The sequence below is a fragment of the Eleutherodactylus coqui genome, chromosome 2 (assembly GCF_035609145.1).
Source record: "Eleutherodactylus coqui strain aEleCoq1 chromosome 2, aEleCoq1.hap1, whole genome shotgun sequence".
Classification (NCBI taxonomy): Eukaryota; Metazoa; Chordata; class Amphibia; order Anura; family Eleutherodactylidae; genus Eleutherodactylus; species Eleutherodactylus coqui.
In genome coordinates this window covers 260,218,258-260,244,801 of record NC_089838.1, presented here as the reverse complement: position 1 = coordinate 260,244,801, position 26,544 = coordinate 260,218,258, and the positions used below count along the sequence as shown (strand labels likewise).

Here is a 26,544-nt window from a genome sequence, read left to right as displayed (position 1 = left end):
TGAACAAATAAAAGAGTTATGATTTTTTAAAAGGGGGTGGGAGGAAAAAATGATAATGGGGGGAAAAAAGGGGACGGTCCTTAAGGGGTTAAAAAAAACGGAAAAGCTTCCGTTCCAATAAGTTTCTATTGTTTTGGACGGGAAAATGGCGCAGCCTGCAATGTTATTTTTCCATCCAAAAAAAAACAAACTTGACGAAATAGAAGCGGAAAAAAAAAGCCTTTTTGTTTGCTTTTCATCTTTTTGAAACCCCAAACATTTTTTTCCATCTTATATCAGTTTCTCTCCTCCAAAAAAACGGATCAGAGAGATGAAAACCCAGAACGGAGCCCTAAGGCAGCCGGAATGCTTTTAACATAGTTATCACTCCATGTAATAAAACAGGCACTTGTTTAGACACCTCTCCGGGTCCTGCCCGGCAGCAGACGACACAATCCACACTGGGGAAGACGGAAGCCATCCCTAGAGGAAGCTGATAGGCTAAGACGGCGAACGAAACTCCGCCCACCACCCAAAGACACTAGAGACTGTCGCTCCGTTGCTAGCAGGACATGCAAACAGGCATTGCGCATGCGCAGGACGTTCGCTCCCCCTAAGGACTACATTATCATGCATGCTTTGCGCTAGGTTTGATGCTGGTGTTCTTGTGCAGGGTCATCTTAGGTGTCTGTCATGAAGTCCGCTGATGTTCTGCATGTGGTAGGTAACGCTGTGCACCAGGACTGATGTGTATTCTGCGGGGACATTGCAGCTCTATTGGGTTATATACATTAGCATCTCGGTTTTGTAGCATTTTTTTGCTCCAAGGTTAGCAAAAACAAGTGCAGCAATGCAGGATGGAGTATGGAAGCACATGGTGCACAGTCTGTAATGCATGAATAGTGGTTAGTTAAGTCTTGGTTGATCGTCCTATTTATGAAGCCCGTATGATGCTTTTCGTGATTCATAAGAATGTCGTAAATAGTGGGCGGGCCATTATAGTCGCGACTGGGTCTGACCACACGTGTCCTTAAAGGGATTGTCGGGCTTTTGCCTTTTTCTTTTCGCTATTGATGACTTATCCTCAGTATAGGTCATCAATAGAGGATCAGTTGGGGGTCCGCCAATTTACGCAGCCGCTATGGGTGTGGTCAGTGCTGGAAGTAGATGGCACTGACAGCATAGCAGCGTCCCGCAGGCACAGCTCCCACTGAGTTAATTGGTAGCTGTGACTTTAATACCAACCTGAACCACTGCAGCACGGACAGCAGCAATGGGCATCAGCTGATCAGCGGGGATCCCGCCCGGCAGACCCCCTGCCATTCCTTATAATGGGTCATTAATAGAAAATAACACCTAAAGTCCCAACAATGGTTGTCTAATTGTAAACCTCTTAGGATAGGTCATCAATAGTAGATTGGTGGGGCTGCTCCCCCACCAAACAGCTGTTCACCAAAGTCAGCCAGCTCATGCACTGAGCTGATTTCTGCAGGAACCAAGCAGCTCCGTTCTTATAGTAGAGGCCAGTCTTGGTACTGCAGGCAAAATTACCATTCATTTCAATGGTATCTTGGCCTGTAATACCAAGCCTTCCCACTGCTGTAAGAACGGAGATGTCTACTTCCTGCAGAAATCGGCTTTGCACGAGTGTACTGGCCCGGCAAACAGCTGATTGGTGGGAGTCCTGAACAATGGACCTCACTAATCTACTGTTGATGAACTGTTCTGAGGACAGGCCATCATTATTTACAACTGCACAATCCATTTAAGTTTCTGACCAAGTAATTACTGCTCCATTCATTAGGCTTTGAGGTGACTTTGGTCGCGCGACTAAAGAAAATGTCTGTGACTTGACTGTCTTAGGGTGCGATTTGGCTGCAAGTCACATGTGATTTAGTATTTGTAACACCCATGACATGTGACTTGCATTGAAGTCTATGATGGCAAAGTCATGTGCAACTTGTGAAGAAACATTCTGCATGTTTGGTGTTTTTTGAGACCGTCACAGCCACATGGGGTCATGAGTAAGAACGTGACCACATCCACAATTATTACTTGCAGTGTCACATTGCATTCTTCATGTTGCGAGGCCAACATTGCCATGTAGCTCAAGCCTTACAGGAGGACCTGTTGGGTAATGGCGGGTGACACTTGAGAGGGGACTAGTAGCGAGCTTCATATGTAACGGAGCCATACTTCATTCTTTTTTCTTTCTTTTTATTGATCTAGGAGGATTAGGCGCTGAGTCCAATAATGATCTTCCATGTAATGTGCACTAGTCAAGTGTCTGAAGGCGATGGAGGGACCGTTCCCAGGCTTGAGGGAGCTGCACAAGAAGTTACTGCTAGCTGCCCCCCTACATGAAGACGGGCAAGCGTCTGCAGCTCTGTTAATGCCATGCATTCCGAGTGAAGTGGGTGACGGCTCAGGTGATACAGCTGTCTTAGAGTAACTCTTATCTGCCATAGATGGGCAAGGCTGTCGCCAGCGGTCAGTGAGATGTCTGCCCATCTGAGCGGATATTTGCATGTTCTATTTTTTTTTTAAATGTGTGCGAAATACTGCTGATCTTCCGTGGGGTGACGATAGTGGATTGCACAATTCAAATGCGGTCGTGGGAGACCGGCCTTCTGTAGTTAAAGGGGTTTTGTCACTTTGTACTTTTGATGACCTATCCTCGGGGTGTAGGGGCTCTTGTACTCATTGGAGTCATCACTGCCCCTTCCATGCTTTTACCGATACACATTTAGGCCGGTGGCCCACGACCAGATTTGAATTGCGGAATGTACGATTGTCACCTGCGCCGACGATCCGCGGTATTCCATACCCATCGAAAGAATAGAGCATTCACATGTCCGTTCACACAGGTTCTATTTCTCAGTGGAATCCACACGGACGGCTTCCATTGAAGTAAATGGAAGCCATCTGTCCTGCAGCCCATCCGCAATTGACAATGCGGATAGGCCATGTGTACCCACGTCATTGCCTAGCAAGGGCGCGAGTAAAACAAAGAGTTAAAAAAGTCAAAAAAGCCCTGTGTGCAGCCGGCGTTCTGCATGTGGCTGTTACTTTATACTGCAGCTTACCTCCTTCAAGTGAATAGTTGAATTTAGAATGAAGTGCAGCCCCTTTGTTTTGATCAAGCATTAATGGCCTAACTCAGAAATAGGCCATCAGTGTGTATATTTAATATGTTAATACTTTAAAGGGGCTTTGTCATTTTGTACTATTGAGGATGGGTCATTAATAGCAGATTGACGGGGATCCGCTGCTCATGGTCTCCACTGATCAGTTGAAGGGTCAGCGATTACTCCAATGAGGAGAACAGCCCCTACATTCTGCTGATCAATAAGAGCCCCAGGGATCAGACCCCACCAATCGCACATTAAAAGGGTTCCTTGGGCTGGGTCACCAATAGCTGATCGCCGGGGGTCCGCTGATTGAAGTAACAGTGACACTCGGGTGAGAATCGCAGCCACTTCAGTCCATTCAAGGCACAGTGCTGTACATTGTATAGTGGCTATGCTTGGTATAGCAGTGCGATTCCATTCTCATGAATGGGACTGAACTGCTCTCGGCCTTGTGACCAATGAACATGGTGTGACGTGTCTGAGAAGAGGCTGGGGCCTCTTCAGACCGCTGATTGGTAAGACCCCCCACCCTTCAAAACTGGATAGAAAAGTGCAGATCTAGTTGAAGACTGACGGACTGAAACCTTGTGAAACAGAGACTAAAGAGGCCTCTGTTTCAGCAGTTCCTTCCTGGTTTCCATCTCAATGCAACTTTCTGCGTAAAAAACAAAAACTGAGATAGAACCAGCTTTAGGTTTATAATAAATAACGTTATATGAGAAGAGCCTTAATCATGTATGCAGCATATTCCGAATTTTTTAGTCTCTTTAACCCATTATGGACCAGGCACTGTACATTTACGGCACCTGGTCCTGGGCTTAAAGCCCGCTGTATGTAAAATTGCGGCGGCGCTTTAAGTCTCCTGCTCTGCCATCAATCAGAGGCAGGAACGGGTTATCAGCTGTTAGTAACAGATGATAACCCAGAGAAGAAGGCAGGATGAGTTTTTAACCCTTCCTGCCTCCTGCTTCCCCGAGTACACAATGCACTCTGAGCACTGTGTACTGAAAGTGAAAGTAACATGTAACCTCCTGGGATTCCCTGCTACAGCAGAGCTGGAGGGTCAGACTAGACCCTGGACAGCTCTGCCAGTGACTAATGTCACTGCAGGGGCTGTTTTCCCCTGTAACTGGGGCTCCTGTGGATGCCCCAGCTACAGTGGGAAAGTGCCAAATAAAAAAAAAATGACTGTCCCCCAGAGGTCTTACATGACATCATGGGGGACACAGATAGTAAACAACAGAATTACATACATCAGTAAAACTAAATTACAGAATAAAACAGAGAATAACACAAAGCCGACGCCGTATGCGCCCTGTAATCCAAAACCATGCATACTATAAATCAAAGCGTCCGAAACAAATAGAGGAACCCGTTCCCATACTTTATTTTAGCATAAATACATTAAATAAAAAAATAACTATAAATGTTAAAAAAAATCATTTTACCCCCAATAAAACAAAAAAACAGAAAAAAAGTCAGTGAAAAAGATATTTAAAAAATCGCCCTATATGTCACGAAAAAAAAACCAGCAAAAATAATTTTGGTAGCTAAAGGAAAAAAAATAGTGCAGTAAAACCGCCACATGGGTAAAATCCCTAAAAAGTGTCTGGTCCTTAGGGCTTATTGAGACCACCGTATATCGGCTGGGTATTCACGCCTTTCTGCAGGGGGAGGAGGCTGGAAGAGTCAGGAGCAGTGCACTGAGCTCCCGCCCCCTCTCCGCCCCTCAGCACTATTTGCAATGGGAGGGGAGGGGGTGGGGCTAAGCCAATGAGACTTAGCTCCGCCCCTGCTCCTCATTGCAAAGGGGCGGAAAGGGGGTGGAGAGGAAGCGGGAGCTCAGTGCACTGCTCCTGACTCTTCCAGCCTCCTCCCCCTGCAGAGAGAGACGCCATATATATCGTCCGGGCATGAATACCCGGCCGATATACGGGCATCTAAATAAGCCCGTATAAGGTACAAAACGGTCTGGTCCTTAAGGGGTTAATTTAGTTTTCTTTCTTTCCCTTTCTCTTTTTCTTGCTCTCTCCTTTTTGTATACATTTTAGCAATACAGGAAAATGTGCCGGTGACTAATCTGTGCTTGGACGGTGCGCCCACCACATGGGTACCCCGGGATTTGACCTTGCTTCAGCTGTCTCTTATCCAGATTCTGATCATCAAAGCCGAGAACCTCTGCACCGAGTCGCACATTAGATGTCAGTATTCCCAAGTGGTGGAGCTGCTGCAACAGAATGGAGTTGATAAAACAATAGTAAGCAATGAGCATTGCTAAGTAAAACTTGAAACTGAAAATCCTGAATCTCAAATATCTCCCTCTGTGGAGAACTTTGTGTTCTTCTGCCCCGCACACATATATACCAGTTGGCATCTTTGCAATGACTCTTTCAATGGTGCCTGTTGGAGAGTAGCTGGAAGACAGGGCGTTCCTCTTACTGCATCACCTTCCTTCTGGTTTGGCTGCATGGTGGAACCTTAGAACAGGCCCAAAGGTTTATATATTCATTTAACCCCTTAGTGACCACGCCATATCGTTTTTACGTCCTGGTTTAGTGGGCTTTAATCCGATGCCATAAAAACACTCTCGCTCAGGGGATTAAAGCCACATGGGCTGTGGACATGATTGCTACATGCCGTCGGCTACCTCCGGAGGTAGCCAACAACCTGGAGCTGTCATGGGTAACCGCGTGCAGCAACCCCCCCCAGTCATGCGATCTCTGTTAACCAAAGGATAATGGTGATCGCATTAAAGTAAATAGACAGTCAAAAAAAGTTAAAGTTTCAGCTCCCCTCATGGATTGGATCCATGGGGGGAGCTGAGAGTACTCACCTGCATCCTATGCGATGTCACGTGGTGTTCCGGTCTTCCAAGACCTGACAGCGGCGTCTGTGCATACACGCCAGATGTCATACATCATGCGCAGAAGGCCTGGGAAATTTAAATTCTTTCTGCTGCCGGCTAGTATGAGTAGACGAAAGCAGAGAGCTGTCAGCGGGAACCGCATTCCAATAGATAACAGCGATCATGTAAAAGAAAAAAAAAAGTGTAAAAGCAGAAGAAAAAGTTTAAGTTTCATCTCCCCTCATGGATCATATTTGTGAGGGGAGATGAAATTACGCTCCCAAGGCTCCCGGATTTGTCCATGGACCTTCTGCGTACGGCCCGTCGCCAAAATGGCAGATGCATGCGGATTGCCGGGGTAACTTAAAATCTCCCTGCTTCTGGCTACGAAACCAGCCGCGAGCCTGGAGGCCTCGGTCTTGTGATTGCCGTTATCCAATGGAAAAGTAAAAAAAATAAATAAAGTTTCACCTCCCGTCACAGATCCGAACCGTGAGAGGAGGTGAAATTACTTACCTAAACCCTCCGACGATGTCCCCTGATGGGATCCCTATCCGTCGACCTCTCCAAAGCTTCAGCACATGCGCACTTGGCAAAATGGGGGACACAAGCTCAGAAGCTGGGGAGGGCCCGGGAAATTTAAATTCTTGCTCCTGGCTTCTAAAGGTAGACGAGAGACTGGAGCAGTGACCAAGGGTAGCGGTGAGCGTTCCCCAGTCACGTGATTGCCGTTATCCAATGGGTGATGGTGATTATGTAAAAGTAAAAAAAAACAATTGATGTTTAATGCTCCTTTTGGTTTGGGCCCTGTTGTGCATACGGACATAATATTAGGGCCACAATGGGTATGTTTCTGAACACAGGACAAACGGGGGTATCCATTTTGGGGTGCAAGCCTTCATTCCTATGTGTCCTGTACAAAAAAACAGTTTTTTTTAAATGACACAATTGCCAAAAAAAAAAAAATCGTAATTTTTCCTTCTGCTTTGCTTAGATTCATTCAAAAACTGTGGGGTCAAAATACGCAGTACACCCCTAGATGAATTTGTTAAGGGGTCTTGTTTTCAAAATGGGGTCATTTGTGGGGGTTCTCTGTTGTTTTGGCCGCTCAAGGGCTCTACAAGTGGGCAATGGGGCCTAAATCACCTTCAAGCAAACTTTTTTGCTCTGAAATCCACCAGCAGCTCCTTTCATTTTGGGCCCCATTGTGCAAACAGACATAATATTAGGGCCACAATGGGTATGTTTCTGAATACAGGACAAACAGGGGTATCCATTTTAGGGTGTAAATCCTCATTTTCATGTGTACCATAGAAAAAAATCCTGTCTATAAAATGGCATATTTGCAAAAATACCAATGTTTTGTTGTTTTTTTTTCTCCTCTAAATTGCATTAATTCCTGAAAAGAAACTGTGAGGTCAAAATACTCCTGACCCCTCTCAGTGAATACATTAAGGGGTGTAGTTTTTAAAATGGGGTCATTTGTGGGGCTCTATCATTCTGACACCTATGAGCCTTTGCAATCTTGGCTTGGTGTAGAAAAACAAAGTGTTCCTCAAAATGTTAATAATCAATGTTAAATTTGTACGCCTCCTAAATGGTTAAAAAAAACTGATGTTTTTCCAATGTGCTTCCAGAATAAAATAAATAGATGGAAATATATATCTTATCAAAAATGTGTACAGTATGTTTGCACATGTTTGAGATATTACAGTTGACAATGTGAAAAAACGACAATGTTTTTACACAATTTTCACAATTTTGGTGCTTTTAAAAAAATATACACTAATTCTATTGGTCTATTTTCACCACCTAAATGAAGTTCAATATGTGGTGAAAAAACTATGTCAGAATCACTTGGATATGCAAAACCTTTATGGAGTTATTCTATGTTACAGAGACACGTGTCAGATTTCCAAAATTTGGCCTGGTCATTAAGGCGCAAACAGGCTTGGTCACTAAGGAGTTAACATTTATCTGCTTCATCATTACTATACCTTTATGGAGTGGTATACTATAAAAATCTTGCCTAGAGTCTGCAGAGGAGACGAGATGTAACGATACACTTCATCCTGATCTGGACCTGACATAGGGTGATGTCTTCTGTGTTTGTCCTGCAGGTTATTCTCCTGTTATAGAAGGACGTGTTCTTGCGCTGCTGCCTCACGTTCGTCCTCTCTTGCACTGCTGCATTGGTGGTCAGATTCAGAAGAGTACTAGGAAGGCTTTGCTTCTATTGAAATCAATGAGCACTGTGGCTTCCAATACACTTCTGGCTCTGACCGCATTGACTAGCTGGAAGTGTAATAAAAAGGCATCTCTCATTTTTTTTCAATGGGAGCGAAATCTTTCTATTACTCTTCTAGTTCGGACCACGATGCCGACAGCTGCCCCGGCTGCAGTGACAGTAGGCAGAGGATCATCTGATTGGCAGGGATCCCAAGTGGTGAATCCCCGGTGATCAACTATTGATAACCTTTCCTGAGGATGGATCATCAATAGTAAACACCTAGAAAACCGATTCAGGACAGATTCACACGGGCAGGCACGATATCGCACGTTTTTTCACACTGATGCTAGGTGTTATTCATTCAAAATGTCTTACATCGCTTCTGTAAAATTGCGGTCCTCAGGCACGTTTCTCGCGCACGTCAGATGATCACAAGTATTTACCACTGATTTCAATGGGAAACCTCATATCGCACTACATGCGAGTGTCATGTTGTGTCTTTTAAGGTCCCATTGGACACAGTGGGCGATGTGTTCCGAGGGAACGCCACAAGATAAAACATGCTGCAGCATTGCTATGAGGGGAAAAAAATCGCTCGTGTGAATAAGTCTATTCAAAAGAATGGAGGTCATATTCATGCGTCTCGCAACGCCCGTGTGAATGTAGCATTTATCATTAGTTATTCCACATTTCAGAGAGGACCTGCCGGTGGTCACATGGGGTGGGATGTTGATCGCATTAACAATTGTTCTTCCTCATATAGGTAATTCCCTGCTGTATGTGACTGGCAGTAAATGAGTGCCTTAATCAGTTCTCCTTACAAGGGTTGATTCTTGGCCCGTGTAAAGAGATGCTAAAGGCGCATCTACATGCAAAGACTAAAAAAATTCAGCGATATTTTTGCATAAAGTGTTAATGGCCATTAACAGTTTATCATCTTCATTTGCATGTAAAAGGGCTTCCAGGAGCTGTTTGCAGAGCCCAGCCTGTGATTAATCACACGCCCAGCTATGCAAACAGCTGCATTGTTTTCTTACAATGTTATCTGCTGGCTTCCGTGGAGTTAACAGTGTGCAGTCTATTAAGAGATACTTTATCTCTCACAAGCTGAAGGATGGATTTTAAGTTCACCTTAAAATCATTGTTCAAGCAAAAGGTGCACGATGCCCTCGTTTACATGTAATAATTATCGCTCATTTTCGGCCGTTTGAACGAATTTTGAGCAATAATCGTTACGTGTAAATGGGCCTTTAGTCCTTCCTTTTATATTTCCTATATTATGTGCTGATTTTAGCTCAACACCCTGCATGAAAAGCTCCCACAAAAACCAGTGTGTGAAACCGGCTTAAGGGAATCTGTTACCAGGACGTGCTTCCCGCTTCTTAAGGGGTCAGTGTTGCAGGGAAGTGCATTATGTAGGTTCTCTTGGTTCAGCTGCATGACCAAGAAGTCTTAAGGCCCATTTAGACACGATTAACGCTCAAAGCCATCTTTTGAGCGAAAATCTTTGTGTGTAGCTGCACTGACATCGTGCAGTTTTCGTTAAACCATCGCTCATCGTTGTCTTTTAGCATGCTGTAAGACAACGATGAGTCTTATCAGGGATTCACAGCGGGATAGAACTGATACCATTGTTTCAGCTGTATCTCGCTCCCTGATGACAGCTCTGTTCTCCATACCCCACGAGGAATGCTCCGCTGTATAACAGCCGGGGGGTTCCATGCAGAAGACGAGCAGGGCCACTCTGCTTGTCTTCTGCATCCTCCGCTGAGAGTGCTCGGCTGTATAACAGCCAGGTGCTCCGAGTGAGGAAGAGCTGGATGCAGAAGACAAGCAGGGACACCTCGCTTGTCTTCTGCATCCTCTGCTGGGATCACTTGGCTGTATGACAACCGGGCGCTCCCAGTGGGGAACAGCTAGATGCAGAGAACAAGCGGCCCCCCGCTTGTCCTCTACATCCTCCACTGGGAGTGCTCGGCTGTACAAGAGAAGAACGTTTGAGCAATCATCTTGCGATGTAAATGACAACGATTATCGCTGAAAAGACATCTTTTGAGCGATAATCGTTGTCTAAATGGGCCTGTACCGGGACATAGATCGCAAACTATTTTGCAGGCCGTGGATTGGGACACAAGTCGTATAGAGAATGTGTTTGCACCCTCTTATTGGGACATATCTATGGTATAACAATTGTAAGTAGTCTTGATGCCCTTTCAAATGCTAAAGGCTTCCATAATAGTGAGTAAAGGCGCTCCGTCCTCTTCTACACTGTCCGTTTATATTGTTGCATATGTAACATTCTAGCTTTCCTCTCTGCAGATTGGACTGTTAAACACTTCAGATAAGGTGCTATCACACATCTCCTCCAAGTGCCTCTCATATTTGGTGCTATATCAACTGAAATTCCAGGTGAGCTCATTTTGTATTACCTCTGAATTATAAATTCTTGGAGCTGTCAGCGGTCTGTATTTAACCTCTTGTTCTCCAGATGTGCGGCAATATAATATATAATCCACACAATGATGTGTCATAGATCTGTCTCAGAAGAGAATATACAAGACCTCCAGTGGTTTCCAGGGATGGGTTGTGGGGCTCATTAGAGCCATCAAACCTCTGTAGCACCATTTTGGATTTCACTTACTGGAAATCTGGGGTCCTAAGTAAAGGTGCACTGAAATGGGATTGGGTGCAATTTATTCTATTGTCTCTCTGGTTCTCAATAGTTGAAGTTTAAATGGTTAAGCCCATTAGTTTTAGGACTGCCCTCATACTTTTAGCAAACTTCTGTTCCATTGTCCTTGTTTCTCTAGAATGAAGTGAATGCTCGTTGGATTCAGTTCTGCCTAAATACCTTGAGTGAAGATCCGGGATCCTACACAGTAATGCCATGTCTGATGTCTCTGATATCTGTTTACAAAGGAATCCTTGTGGATGAGAGGATTAGAAAGGGAGGTAGGATTATACATTATAATTATCAATCCCATAATGCATCAGCAAACATCACCACCTACAGCCTGTACTATGTCTGTTGCAAGGAAGACTCTGTTATTGCCTTTTATATGCACCTAAATAAACTTCAGGCCACAACTATACAGTCAGCAGGATGAGCTGTGATCTCCTCTATTATAACTGTGTGCCATGAGCTGTGTGATCATCAGTAACACTGATAGGAGTGTCTATGCCCCTCCATCCTTAAAGAGCTTCTCTAGCTATATCATCACACAGATATTATGCTGCCTGCAAAAGTGACTACTTTGAAAACACATAAACCCAAGTAAAGTTGAGCTGATCAGAATGAGATCACATGACTATCTGAGGACAATAACTCCAGGAATTTTAGATCGAAAGGAACAACTAACCAAGATAATACTAGCCAACTTACATATTCTGATAGACTAGTTACATAATCGAAAAAAATGCCAGAGAGTCCCTTTAATTGATGTCATTTTTTTGCATTGGTTAGACCCTCCATATGTACCCAACAATACTGTCCGTTACTGTACCCATACTGGTGTCTACTGGTCAGTGTAAGCTCTTCTTGCGGGGTTTTGGGGTTCTTTCATTACCTGATAGATAAGTTGCACTTTTATGTCTTCTAGATCATTTACTGCAGATTATGGTGGCTCTGGAAGATGTATTTGAAGGATTCTGCTCCACCTGTATGACTGAATGCCAACCTCCCCTAGGGGCTGAGTCCAGCAGTCGGCTCTCCTGCCTCTTGGATCTATTAGAAGTCTTGGTTGCCTTAAGAATAGAGCTGAAATTAAATGTCTCCCTCTGCAAACGTGTTTTATCTGTGATTCTTCCTCAGGCCTTGAACCTAATGTCTGTTCCTGTTCCTTACTTTGTGAAGAAGCAGGTCATCCTGGTGCTAAAACGATGTCTGCTGTATAAGGCGGGGGAAGATTTCCTGCCCTCTCCTCACAATCTATTTAACCAGCAAGATGCAGCTTTGGATGAAGAGCTGGCCGTCTTGGCTACCACACTACTGAATGCAGTACAGCAAGGCTGGCTATTGCAAGTGCCTTCATGTGGCAGGTCAAGCAGCTTTGGAGGCGCCAACGAAGGCTCGGAACCTGGTCCGGACTTGGTGATCCTGGGAGCAGCCAGTCTTTCTGTCCTCAAAGCTCTGGAAATTCAGTTCCGTAATAAAGCCTGTGGCGGCATTGGGCAAGGTAATATCTGCAATGTAGACTGACACAGTGTGTGCATGTAATTGTATTGTGCTAGTAAGTATCACCTATCGGTCCTTAAGCGTGCCATGCAGAAGTATTAGGGCCCTTTTACACGGAGCAATTATAGTTCCGATTCTGAATCTGAACTATCAGAGTTATACTGATAGTGATCTGGCCGCTAGAACTAAACAGTGGCTGAAAGTTGCAGGAAAATCATGTTCCCAATGAGACTTCAATTATTCCCTATGGAGACAAAGTTACAATTGACTTTGTAACAATCACAAAAGTTTTCACTGTCTTGCAACTTTTGAGAGGAGCAAAGTCTCTTGTGACTTCATCAGGAAATAACTGAAGTTTTTTTTTTTTTTTTGTGAATGTGATGATTTAACCTGGACTTGTCAATGTCAGGAATGAATGCATTGACATCAGGAGATACGAGGTGGAGTAGACTATAGATGAAGGCCCACCGCCACTTAAACTGGAACAAGCTTTTAATGATCTAGAAGAGGATTTATAGGCATTTTATACCTACATTTCTGATTAGGAAATTGATAGTGAACAACTAGAGGTGCAGTCTGATATAGTTCAGTAGTGCACCCATATTACCCAACTGGCAAGCACCATTGGTGATATCACACATACTGTAACTCAAGGTGATTTACCAAGATTGCCTTTCTCGCTGGTAGCTATATCTCCTCCATTGATTTAGAGGGCTTATCCCTAGACTGAAAGAGTTTTCCAAACTTGCTGTAGATGACCTATGCTTAGCGCCAGCATATTTCACAGAAGTTTACAAACCAGAGGGTACATGGGCAGATCAAATGAGACCCTACATATAATATTAAACTGATAATGTGAACAATAGGACTGCGGGTCCTGCTCACAAAAGCTTACAATCTAAGAGTATATAGGGGTGACACAAGAGGTACAAGTGCTTATTCTAGTCAATATCCAGCAGTCTTTTCTATAAAAATGGTACTGTACGTTAAGCTGCATGAACGGTCGCCAACAAATATCTGTATGTGCAGATATGAAGTGCATTAAGATGTAAGGTGGATAAAGGGGTCCAGGTTCTGAGGGGGAGTGTAGAAGAGAGGTAAACTAAAAAGAGAGAGATTAGAGAATGTAATGGGCCTCCCTAAAGAGATGTGGTTTTAGGGTGTGCTTAAAACTATAGATATTTGTGATTAACCCAATTTGTCTAGGGTAGTGCATTCCAGATAACTGGTGCAGCTTGGAAAAAGTCAAAAATCATTAGCAGAATAGAGAACATTGTTGGGGTGTAAAGTATACAGAGATGAGGGACTAGACATAAGGCGATGCAGCACTGGGGAGAGCTTTATGGGTTAGAGTGAAGAACTTAAACTGTAGTCTATAGGAGATGGGCAACTAGTGTAGTGACTGGTACAGAGAGGAGGCATCGGTGTAGTGACTGGTACAGAGAGGAGGCATCGGTGTAGTGACTGGTACAGAGAGGAGGCATCGGTGTAGTGACTGGTACAGAGAGGAGGCATCGGTGTAGTGACTAGTACAGTGGGGAGGCATCGGTGTAGTGACTAGTACAGGGGGGAGGCATCGGTGTAGTGACTGGTACAGAGAGGAGGCATCGGTGTAGTGACTGGTACAGGGGGGAGGCATCGGTATAGTGACTGGTACAGAGAGGAGGCATCGGTGTAGTGACTGGTACAGAGAGGAGGCATCGGTGTAGTGACTGGTACAGAGAGGAGGCATCGGTGTAGTGACTGGTACAGAGAGGAGGCATCGGTGTAGTGACTGGTACAGAGAGGAGGCATCGGTGTAGTGACTGGTACAGAGAGGAGGCATCGGTGTAGTGACTGGTACAGAGAGGAGGCATCGGTGTAGTGACTGGTACAGGGGGGAGGCATCGGTATAGTGACTGGTACAGGGGGGAGGCATCGGTGTAGCAAATTAGATAGACTGTAAGATAAGCCTAGATGCTGTATTCAGGATGGATTGAAGAGCGTAGAGTTAAGTGAGGGGGAAGACCGATCAATAGTGAGTTGCAGTAGTCAAGACAAGAATGAATCAGGGCAATGGGTAAAAGTTTTTGCTATTTCCACCATGGGATAAAGGCAGATTCTGGAGATGTTTTCGAGGTAAAGGTAACGTAAGTTTGCAAATAATTATTTATAGGGAGAAAAGGAAAGATCAGAGTCAAATATTTGTTAAAATCTAAGACCAAATGGTGCTGCATTCAGTGCTATTTCACCCGAGAGAATTCCAGAGGGCATAACTGAGGCTGATCAGATGCCATCAAAGCCAATGGTGGTCTGTTCTGGCTTGGGATTTACTTTCCTGCTCCCATAACAGAGTAGGGAAAGAGGAATCCCTAAATTATGATGCGAACGAGCCCCTAGAAAGATTGTTTCAGATAGAGGACATGATGTTGGAGACAGCTGACAGTCATTGGTGCGTTGCGGTAGTGAAGTGCTGATGTTACGGGAAGTATATTATTAGGTGTAGTCAATGTGCACAGGATGTTGAAAGATAAAGTTTGTCCGTTAGGGGCTGTGTAGGCAGAAAAGAGGAACGGACCCTCAGTAGAAGAGCAGTAGCAGCAGAGCTGGTAAACGGTAGCTTGAGCAAGCAGTTAGAGAGGTAGCAAAAAAAACAAAGCGAGAGCAGTATCCTGCGGGCTAATGGAGGGGAGCATGCACTAGTATTGTCTGATAGGTCTAAATAATGTGAAAACATTAAAACCTTACTACATTTGTTAGCCGAACCATAATCCTTTTAACAGCACATTCAGATAAGATAACATTTCAGACTGTGAGTATAGAAACTTGTCCTTGTCCTGAGTAACCTTTTCCATACTTGGATACCTCAAGTAGACGGAAGCGCATCAGAAAATGAGAGACTTATGTGATTGGGAGCTTTAGAAGGTTTGATAGAGGTGCTTAAAAAAGTTAAAAGTTTAATAAACATTGTTAGGACTCCTTGTTCCACTCCTCTTCTACTTGTCATTTTTGTGTGCATGGTAAGTGCCTTTAATTGGCATGTTGGTCTTAAGGACTCGAATGAAGTAAGTATGATTGTTTCATCTGGCTCAACGTTTCTATTACCTCATAAGTCCCACACTTATATTTTAGCATAAGTCATTTTTATGTATGATGGAGAAGGACTCTTGGATTGCACCCTTAACTAGGTAAATATTCAACTGTGCAAGGCCGGCCCGGTATCGGGAATCACTAACTCTTTAAACTAGGTGACGTCCGATCTGATGGATTGAGGTTAAGAACTTGTTTTGTGTTTGTTTTGTTTTTTGTTTCTAGGAGATGCAGAATTTTCAGAAATGCCGGTGTATATGGCTCACTTACTGAATTTCCTAAAACGGCATCTTGGATGGAAGGAGCCGGTGCACTTCTGTGAATGGGTGTCCCTCACCTTTATAGAGCAGGATGATGACATGCTGGAGGTAGCCAAGAGTTTGCTCCAGATGTACCTCCACAATCCAAGGTGTGTAGCTTCATCTCATCACCAAGGGTGGTTTCATAAAGACAGATATTCTGCCCATTAACAAGCCTCGATTGACAGTATAGCATATTGATTGATACTCATAAGGCTGCGTTCACATCTGCATTGGTGGATTCCATTTTCTTGCTCCTTAATAGGAGCAGGAAAACCGAATCCCCTGGCTGAATGGGTCCATTTTGATGGAGTCGAACGGACCCCATTGACTATAATAGTCTTTTCGGTTTCTGTCACCCTGTTGGAATTTTACCGGATAAAAGTCTTGCTTGTGGGACTTTATTATCTAGAATTTCATGCCAGATCTGTGCCGGAGGCTTTGAACAGAACCTCGGATACAGATGTGAACATTGCCTTAATGCGTTTTTACACGGGACGATTATCGTTAGGAGTTGCTTAAAGGGGTTGTCTCGCGATAGCAAGTGGGGGTATACACTTCTGTATGGCCATATTAATGCACTTTGTAATATACATCGTGCATTAAATATTGGCCATACAGAAGTCATACACTTACCCCCTCCGGTGCTGGCGCCCCCGTCTCCATGGCGCCGACCAAAGCTGCTTTCTCCCTGGATTAGACGCGCTTGCGCTGAAGGTGCCGCTCCGGCGTGCTCGCGCCGCACAGGTCTTCTGCACATGCGCAGAAGACCTCTGCGGCGCGAGCACTCCGGAGCCGGACAGAAGAGGGCAGACTGCGCAAGCGCGTATAATCCAGGCAGAAGGCGGCTTTGGTCAGCGCCATGGAGACGGGGACGCCAGCACCGGAGGGGTAAGTGTATAACTTCTGTATGGCCAATATTTAATGCACGATGTATATTACAAAGTGCATTAATATGGCCATACAGAAGTGCTTAACCCCACTTGCTGCCGCGGGACAACCCCTTTAAATACCCGCGGTCCTGCAGGGTCTTGAATGCTAGTCGTCCCATGTAAATGCATGCAGAGACTGAATAACTGAACGATTTAGCCATTCAGTGTAACTGCCCGCCATTCAGTTCTAAATGACTGCTTACAGTGAATGGAGACGAGTGGGGGAAGAACGCTGCCCGCCTTACTGCTGGCCGCGTTCTGAGCGACGCCAGCGATGCTCACTCCTGTGCCCGACAGTTCGTCCTGTATAAAAAGGCGCTTACTGCTATTTATATGTATCAGATTAACGCTAGTATGGGGGCAAATGATTGTTAATACAGTTTGCATTTGTTGGCAGCACATCCATTGTTTCACAGGGAACTGTGCTGCTCATGAGTGAACTTTGTTTTTTTTTTTCCCCCTGGCAGAAAAGATACGATCTGTCTGCAAATGAGCGTTTTTTTTGGGGGGGGGGGGGTTTCACACAGGCCCGTGATCAGGAACAAACTTTCAGATGCCCATTCATTAAGTCCATGATCGGCCTGTGTAAAAAAAAAACCTTTAAGTCCGCATGCTTACGGCTGTAATATGATTTTACTTTGTAGCTATTTGTAATCCATAGCCTGATGTGACCCCATACTGTTCCTCTGTGTGCCTTTAATATTATACAGAGCTTTCTTATGGATTCATACAAAATCTATGAGAGAGTGAAAAAAAAAAAATAGCTGCGTGCTGCAATACTAAGATATTGAAGCAAAAAATAACAACTGATTTAAATACCTCATATGTGAAGAATAAGGGGAGGGGGGGTTCTTACAAGGACTGATTCCAATCCGCGGCAAAACACAGGCATTGACAGGCATGAATTTTCGGGGTTTTTTTCGCTGAACACTCGCGAATATAAATGGCGTACTTTGTGAGTGGAGGAAAAATCGCAGCATGCTCTATTTTGCTGTGGACTCTGTCTGGATGGCCTCCATTGAAGTCAATAGAGGCCATCCAACCCACAGCTCATATGCAATTAACATTTGCGTATGGGCTGCGGGTACCTGCGTCACCGTCTAGCGACTGTACGGGAAATTCAGACATCGAAAAAAGAAAACTGTACTCCCTATGCCCGACGGTGAGTCACTGTGGTTATCCAAAATACAGAGAAATCAGGTACGCTGGGTTGCTGATCAGGTTCACAGCCGGAATCCGCCGCAGGCCTCCTGCATGCCAAATCCGGTCTGTCCGTGTGAGCCCGACCTAACACTCTGGAAGTGAGTTTTTACCTAAAAGAGAACCCATGTCCAGTCATTGCCCCATGGGGTACATCATTGTTTAAAAGTAATAGCAGTACCAGCATATTATCAGCAGTACCACTGTGGATTACATATATGTATTCTATTCCTGCGAGGGCCCCGTGCTTTTAGTAATTGAACTATTGTCATTTTATTTGTGTTTTTATTTTTTGATATTAAATATAGTGTTTTTTGCTGTGGACATGATATTGTTAAAAATACATACTGCATTCAGACTTGAGTATACAACTTGATACTACCATTTTAATTAGTGATGATACGGCACACTTGAAGCTCCCTTATTTGTGTGATGAGAAGTTTTTTTTGTTTTTTTTTTTGTATAAATTGAAGCAAAAAAAACCTGCATCAGGGACGTTCTCCACACAACAGGCTGCCGGGAACATATGTGCCGCCATAGGCGCCTGTGGAAGTCTTATCAATATATGTTTTGGTTGGCTGGATTTTTTTAATTTTCAGCTTTATATATTGGATAAAAGAGGCTGTGGAGCAACAACGTCATTTGCATCCTTGACCTTTTCTGCATGGCATTGAGCAACGAGGACAAAACAAAGCTAGTTTATAATATTAACAAGTATGTTATTTGTTATATCCTTGTCTTAGACTACACTCTTCAACTAGTGGTGATGAGAATGACATTTGGAAGTTGCCATCACATCAATGCGGGATGAACCCACACTGTATTTTCTTGCTCCTCTTAAAGAATGTTTTGTTTGATGCTTCCGTCCTCCTAGACTTCCTGATCTCCTCCGAGACCTGCTTCCTTGAGTACTTTGTCAGGTATTTGAAGCTTCTGAAGGAAGACTGGCCTCAGTTTTCTTTAACCTGCACCTTTCTTGACAAGTCAGCTTGTCTCCAGGTACCTAGTGTTGCCAATATCTCCGATTGTCCTCCGCAGACAGTGGACATGTCACGGGCACAAGAATGCAGTCCACATGTGGATACATCAATGGTGTCTGGTCCAAAAAATGATAAGCAATCATTACTTTCACACTGTGAAAGCTCATCCTCTTTAGGTGCTCTTCAACGCCTTGTCGAATATGACAGCTCTGAAGATTCTGAATCCGAAACGTCAAGCAATGAACCATGTCTCATCATCGCACAGCGTGAAGGAGCCGACAGCTCATATATAGATAAACAAATGAAGAAGCTGGGGCTGACATCCATGTGTTCAGCATTTTATAGCACATCGGCAAGTATGCAAGCTGCATCCACCACATGCCAAGCTCTGGGCATCCAGCGACAGTCTGCTCAGTGCTTGGTTGATCTTCAGGAAGCCATTTCCAGACTCCATAGAAAGAAGCTGTTTCCGTACAACCCATCTGCTTTACTAAAGCTACTCTCTCATGTGTGCGCACTAAGCAAAGAATAAAGTACTGAAATGTGAATAAATGGATATAAACACATGTAATCTGGGTCTGTTTTTCCATGAAGGTAGCAAGGAGCAGTGTCACTAAAAGCTTCTGGGATTTGTCTTTCCCTGTGCTCTCTGTTCAGATCTAGTTTTGTGTCTGGTTATAGAGTAGCAAAAAAAATTATTCAACCCAATTGCAAATTAAGTCTATTTGCAAAATATACAAACTTGCAGTTGTATGCAAAAAAAAAAAATCCAACGCAAACAATTTAAGTAGCTCAATGCAACTACTGTAAAAAGTGGTTTCTCCAAATTCAACAGAAAATACCACTTGTAATGACTACTGCAGGATCAGAATTAGGCAACCCCTTATGTAGAATCCCTCATAAGAGCACATACTTGCAAATCAGGTGTTGTCTCAAGCACACATGGTGCAACTAATGCAGGGCTTCATTAGTTGCATCAGGTGTGCTTGAACTAAAACACATCAAACAGCTGGACTGCCTAAAGGTTTGTTTACTGTGACGTTTCATTGGATGTTAGAAATATGGCCAAGTTACGTAAGTGCTTCAAAAAGTTAGAAGAATACAAAAAGATAGCAAAGCTATTGTATGTTCCTGTAGATACAATTTGCAAGTTTAAAGCTAAAAGGAACACTGGCTACACTACTTAGACATGTCAAAAAGAGGAAGCTTTCACCGACTACCACAAGATTCTTGAGGCGGTCGATTGTCAAAAACCATTGAGTGACTGCAGGCACTGAGGTTTCTGTTTTCACATTTAAGGGCTTATTTACACGAGCGTAGATCGGTCGAGTTTTCAAGCCTCCTATGCTTCCATCTAAGCAGTTCCCCTCCCTCACCAGCTCTCTGCCTCTCTCCTCCAGTCTGGCATTTGCAGTGGAAGGGGGCGGAGCTTAGCTCCACCCTGCCCCACCCACTCCACTCCCATTGCAAACCTCTTGGAGGGAAGGAGAGAGGCAGAGAGCCGGTAAGTTGGAGGGAAGGGGGGAACTGCTTAGATGGAAGCGTATATCAGGCGGGCGTGAAAACCCGACCGATATACGCTCGTGTAAATAAGCCCTAAGGTACGTACTAAACACTAAAGGCCCAAATCCCAAGACATATACCTCTATTGAACCAAAAGCAGAACAAAAGTCTGCTCCAGTATGCTCAAAACCATATAAATAAGTCAGATGTTTTGGGATTCCATTCTGTGGCTTGATTAAACAAAACTGGAAATTTTCGGGCCTATGAATTAACAGTATGTCTGGAGGCGGAAGAATTAAGCATTTCCTGAAAAGAACATCCTACAGTGAAGCATGGTGGCTTGATGAAGCTCTAGGGCTACTTTGCTTCCTCTGACGTTGGAAATCTGCATTATTTTTTTTTAGGGCAAGATTAATTCTATCAGGAAATCCTAGGAGAAAATGTCATGCCTTCTTTGTGCGGGTTGAAGGTTAGACTTCATTAGATCTTTCAACAAGACCAAGCATACCTCAAAGTCCACATAGGCTGTGTTTCAGTAGTCCTGGAAGATATTCTGGAGATCTTTTTATTACAAAATTGAAAAACATAATAAAGAAAAGCAAGAACTGCAATATAGCTTATTAAGCATATAATGTAACAAAAACATACACCAAATTGTTATTCTAACCAAACTAAACTGAAACACCAGGCTGTCAACCACCTGTACTCGCCTTAATCAAAGGTCCAGCTGGTCCAGTTTAATGCATACACTGTACTCAGCCATACTCTTCACCACATCACATATAACCACAACCCCTACCCCTATAACTCAAAGGAAACACAAACATATGGAAAAAGGGGACACTAACCTACCTTCATCTTAATTTGAAAACTATATAATCAAGATTACTCAAGGATCTAATCTGAGAACCAATTTCTGACCTATTTTTGGACCAAATTTATATGTTAGACCCACCCTTCCCATATTTTTGGACACCAAAATGTCCATGGGAATAGGCGCCTTAACTCCGTCGTCCTTGCCATTGGGTGTAGATCAACCTTCCCCTTGGAGGTCACTGCACACTCACAATAGGAGACGTGGTGCTCCCTGTAATCCTCATTTGTGCCACAGGAACCTCATCCTCTGTCTCCTCCTCTGAGGAAGAAGAGGAGAGAGCTTTGAACTTGTTGCAGACCTCAAAAAGAGGAGAGTTGACTTTGCCTTCTTGCACTCGGCCCAGACTGGGCAAACATCTACAATCCACCATTTTTTTTTTTTTTTTTTAGTGCCCAGCTTTCGCTTCTTCTCTCATCACCCCTTGCCATCTTCATCCACACCTTCGTAGTTGAAGGAATCCAAAGAGTTGGTCTCCTTCATCTGAATCCTCCTTACCCCACTCCCTCGTCTCCTGGAGCCACAAGATTTGCATCTGTAAAAGGGGCCAGCATTGATCCACCTGCCACATGAGCCTTCCTGCTCCTTCTGTGCTTCTCTAGGCATCTTAGCTTGGCAGCCCCAACATGCTTGTTCTTCCTTGGCTCCTGAACTCCTTTGCTGTCCCCCTGCCTCCCTAAAGGCAACCTCAGAGCTCTCATCCATTGACCACGGCCGCATTGGTGAATGAGTGCAAACAGTGGCTGAATGGGTGACTGAGGTCTCCACACAGTTGACTCCTGAGCTCTGCACAAGATGCCCCAAAATGACCTACACTGCCACACAGATCACACTTAACCCCTTAATGCTCCAGGGCATACATTTACGTCATGGAGGTTCAGGGTTTGTATGGAGGGCAATCAAGGGTTGATCCCGTTCCATACAATGAAGGTGCCCAGCTCTTTCTAACCGTCTCCTGTATTCCCACTACTGGAACAAACCGCGATGGAGTGTTTGGCAGCATTAACCCTTTCTACCTCTGATCCCCACCCCAGACTCTCCATAGAGCCCTGGCTAAGAGGCATAACGGGTTCATCACCCCAATCTGACCTTACAGCCAAATCAGAGTGCTTAGTAACATAAATGTACTTTTCCGGGTTGAATAATTTTGACTGCAGCTATAGCATAAAAATGGAAAGCAGACCCCATATGACCTAAAGGTAAATTAGGCCTAATCTGAAGACATCTTTCACCCCTCAAAGCAAATATGTTGTTAAATATTGTACTGGATATTATCTGAGTATTTTATGGGGAATGCATGAATAAACGGGCTGACATTCACCTGAGGATTTGGTACCGCTGTCACTGAATAGCTAATGTATATAAAAAAGTACATTCAGGTCTTCTGGTGCTGCAAATTGCCGTTAATCTGTTTTGTGTACAATCACACTGATTCTCATATCTGTTAGAATGCCATAAGCAAACGCTTATTGCTTAGTGTAATTCCTATTTAACCCTTTCCAATCCACTGTCTGACTTCTTCCTTCATTGTGATTGAAGCTTGTACAGCTCCAATGTCCGAAGACCTCCGACAGGCTATTCTTACCGTTTATTGCCAGCCACTCCACTGTTGGATCCTCTCTGGCACACACACACTGGCTTTAGCAAAAAGAGAAAGCCGTTTAGGAAACCCTGAATCCAAAATTGGATTGGAAAGGGTTAAACCATTATGACGACTTCTGTTATAGTGCTGTATCTCTCACCTTCGTGGAAATAAAAGGACAGTAAAAGTACCGTTGATTTTTCGTCTTATTGACCAGCACTCTTAAAGGGGTTCTACCAGAATTCACTTTTACCACCTATGCACAGGATAGGTAATATACTGTAAGTCTGATTGGTGGGAGGCTCAGTGCTGAGACCCAGACCAATCCCAAGAAGGGGGCTCACTGCACCCCTCGCAGCGAGGAGGAGATTGAATGGAGCAGTGGTTGCACATGTATGGTGCTGCTCCATTCATTTTCAATGTGATTGCTGGAGATAGTCAAGTACGAGCGCTCAGCTATTTCCTTAAGTCCCAATGTAATAAATAAAACAACGCTCCATTCAGACTCCACGTCACTTTAGGTGGGTGCAGCGATGCCACAGTGACGAGAAGAAGGACACTACGCCTAGTGCAGCACACAACTTAAAGGGAATCTGTCACCTACTTTCAGCCCTATAAGCTAGCTTATGGGCTGAAAGTAGGTGACCTTTAGAGTCCTGAGTTGTAAGTTTAATACTGAAGTCCCCCATCGTTTCCTCGGTAATAGCGCTGGTACCACCGCTGAATGCATTGAGTGACGCTGCTAAGCAATCCGCCCATTGTAAAATTAGAACAAGCGGACTATTTAGCGCACCGCTCAATGCATTCAGTGGCGGCTTTCAGCAGGCACACCAGGGTAATGACATTGCAGTAGGTATAACACATCCCCAGACTCCACTGGTCACCTACGTTTAGCCCATGAGCTTAGCTTATATGGCTAAACTTAGGTGACAGATTCTATTTAAATGGGGTTGTTCCAAAATCATGTTATCCTCTGACTACAGGATTGCTGATCCCGAGAATGAGGGTCCCATGTTCCCCTCTGTCACTGTGGGGTCACTTCAGCCCCCACAGTGACATCAGAATGAATGGAGAGCTAGCTGAGTGTACACAGCCGCAGCTCCATTCATTTCAATGGGGCTGATGGAAATACCCAAGTGCCTGCCGCTTGTGCAACTGGCACTAGATTCAATCTTCTCCACTGCAGGGGGTGCAGTAAGTCCACAGTGGGGAGAATGGGGAACACAGGGCCCCCATTCTTGGGATTGGTGGGGGTCTCCTATGAATAGGTGATAAAACTGAATCCTGGTACACCCCTTTAAAAAAAAAAGTAGCATAGCATTGAGAAATCAATGGAGGAAAAAGGCCTAAAAAGGGAAAATGATTAAGAATACCCAACACAGTACTAAAAGGGCAGAATACTGCACTAGTCACCCAGTCCCTCTCTTACAGGCACTAAATGATGACTCTAATAAATACCTAATAAAATAGGTGAATTGGTCAAAAATGTATTGAATTAAAAGCTAATGTAGTGACTAATAGACAATATGAACTACACTTAAACCCTCAAAGAAATGGTTGCAGCTGCATGCAGCACGTGTTGCTCTGTGTGGTCTTTCCACAAAACCACAGGCATCGGATGGTGCAAGAGGATCTGAGGGAGCAGCGACATCCAGGAAGTTAACAGTACTGTTATTCATCTCTTCCTTTAAAATGCAATGTATGTTTGTAAATATTGGTGCCTTTCATACACCCGCCTGGGCTGACCACTTCCTCTTCTCCAAGATCACTTCGCCTAATTCTTCTTCTAAAAAGTAACATACAAGATAATAAACACAATTGAAGTAAGGGGCCATGTTTCTGTCACTCTGGGGAACGGGTGTTTATTTCTTGTTCAAGGTCACATGGGATGTCGTGCCACTGATGTCTCCATTACACAGGAAGCTAGCAAGGGTCGGTATTTGTCACTCTAAAGGGATATGATTGGATGATGTACCCTATAGGTGATTGGCTAGATAGCCATTGGGGGAGTGGCTAAAATTACAACAGCACTGTGTATACAAAAAGGAATAAAATGTTGACAGTGATCAGGATGATTAAAGGGAACCTGTGCGCACCTATAAGCATCATAGACTAAGTTACGGCGCTTAGAGTTTAGGTGATACTGTGTACGGGGAGCTATGTCTTGCACCTCCCATTCATCTCTATGGGAAGTGAACGTACAGAAAGAGTCAAGCTGCTAGCGCACACTAACTTTGTCGGGGAACAAGGGACCGAGCGAGTATGACACACAACTCCCCGGACTCCACGTCACCTAAAACATAAGTACCATAACTTAGTTTATAATGCTTATAGTTGTTAACCAGGTCCATTTAAATAAAAGCTCTGATTGGGCCGCTCTAGTTGACTATACACAGATGTTTTGTTTAGGGTTTTTTGTGTGTTCTTAATAGGATTATCCTGTATTTTTTTTTTGGAACTATAGCATATTGGTGGTGTGATATATGAGGTGAAGAGGAAATGGTCAGTCCCAAAATGGTGTATAAAAGCCACCAATGTTTATACATGTCTTATGCTTGTATTTAGCCTTGTATATTGGCATTGCATGGCCGAAACTTACGTTGCATTTTAAAGGAAGTGAATAAAGGGGTTGTCCCACTTCCAGCTGTTTTGTGGAAGGAAGCAGGCATCTGGGGATGGTATTGCAGGCTGAGTTTCATTTACTTTAATAGGCCTCAGCCTGCAATACCAACCCAGAGCCACACGCAATATATGGTGCTGTCTGCTTCCTGCAACAAAACAGCTAGAAGTGGGACAACCCCTTTAACTCCCTGGATGTCTCTGGTACCTAGGGTCCTCTTGTATCATTTATCTAAGGCCTTGTTCACACTACTGTAATGCTTTCTGTTGCCCAGCTCCATCATAGGAGCTAAACAATGGAAAAACACAGAAGTTCCGGATAGGCCCCATTGAGTATAACAAGGTCCTTCTGGCATACTGCCCAGCTTTTTCACGGATGACAGAGCACTACATGCTGTGCTGAAGGCTCTGACCGCTGGGCCCATAGAGCTCTATGAATGCATTCAGTGCACATTGAGTGTATTTCCTAGTATATACACCAATCGTAGAGTGTACAGAGCCTAAGATTACAGGAGAGGATAGCATTATATGACCTTTGGAAGAACCAATCGCCTCTTCTGCATTAGGCAAATGAAAAGAACATCTACGTGTTCCTTGTAAAACATGGCCGCTGCTATAGGTATTCTGCATACAGTCTCGTCTTGCCACCTACTGTGTTTTTGGCTAGATGCGGTCTCAGAACAGCTGAATGTCACACATTGAGGCGACGTTTGCCCTCCAACGGCTGAACAATTTCTTCAAACTTCTTATCAGTAGGAGGTGAAGGAATGTTCTGAACAGCGAATTCCTTAATGTTCCCAAAAGTCACAGCAATAGCGATCAGTCTTTACTCTGCCTCTTGCTATAGCTTATTAGAACCGCACTCAACGTCAAGCACTCTAGTCTATGTCCTCCCAATATAACACCATTTAAAGAGCTTGTACTAAGACAGACTTTCATCACCGATCCATCTATTTTGTATACATAGTGCTGAGACCACCACCGATTTACCATAATCATATTTGTCAAACTGTACGTAATAAATAAGGATCAGGGAGAGCATCACACCTTGTGTATATAAACTATGCCATAGATATGAAAGTTTAATAAAGCACAAAGAGTTTATCACAGATGGAAGATTCGCAGAA

The 26,544-nt window shown here is 44.1% G+C and overlaps 1 protein-coding gene across 1 annotated transcript; it reads left to right on the top strand.

Annotated features, from left to right (window-relative positions):
* The first annotated feature begins 529 nt into the window (after nucleotides 1-529).
* LINS1 (lines homolog 1) lies at nucleotides 530-19,405 on the top strand. Its single transcript, XM_066592865.1, has 8 exons — nucleotides 530-699; nucleotides 2,209-2,408; nucleotides 5,162-5,367; nucleotides 10,505-10,594; nucleotides 10,996-11,137; nucleotides 11,785-12,360; nucleotides 15,654-15,837; nucleotides 18,603-19,405. Exons 2-8 carry the CDS (start codon nucleotides 2,276-2,278, stop codon nucleotides 19,369-19,371), a joined length of 2,100 nt encoding a protein of 699 aa, XP_066448962.1. The 5' UTR covers nucleotides 530-699; nucleotides 2,209-2,275; the 3' UTR covers nucleotides 19,372-19,405.
* Nucleotides 19,406-26,544: the final 7,139 nt, after the last annotated feature.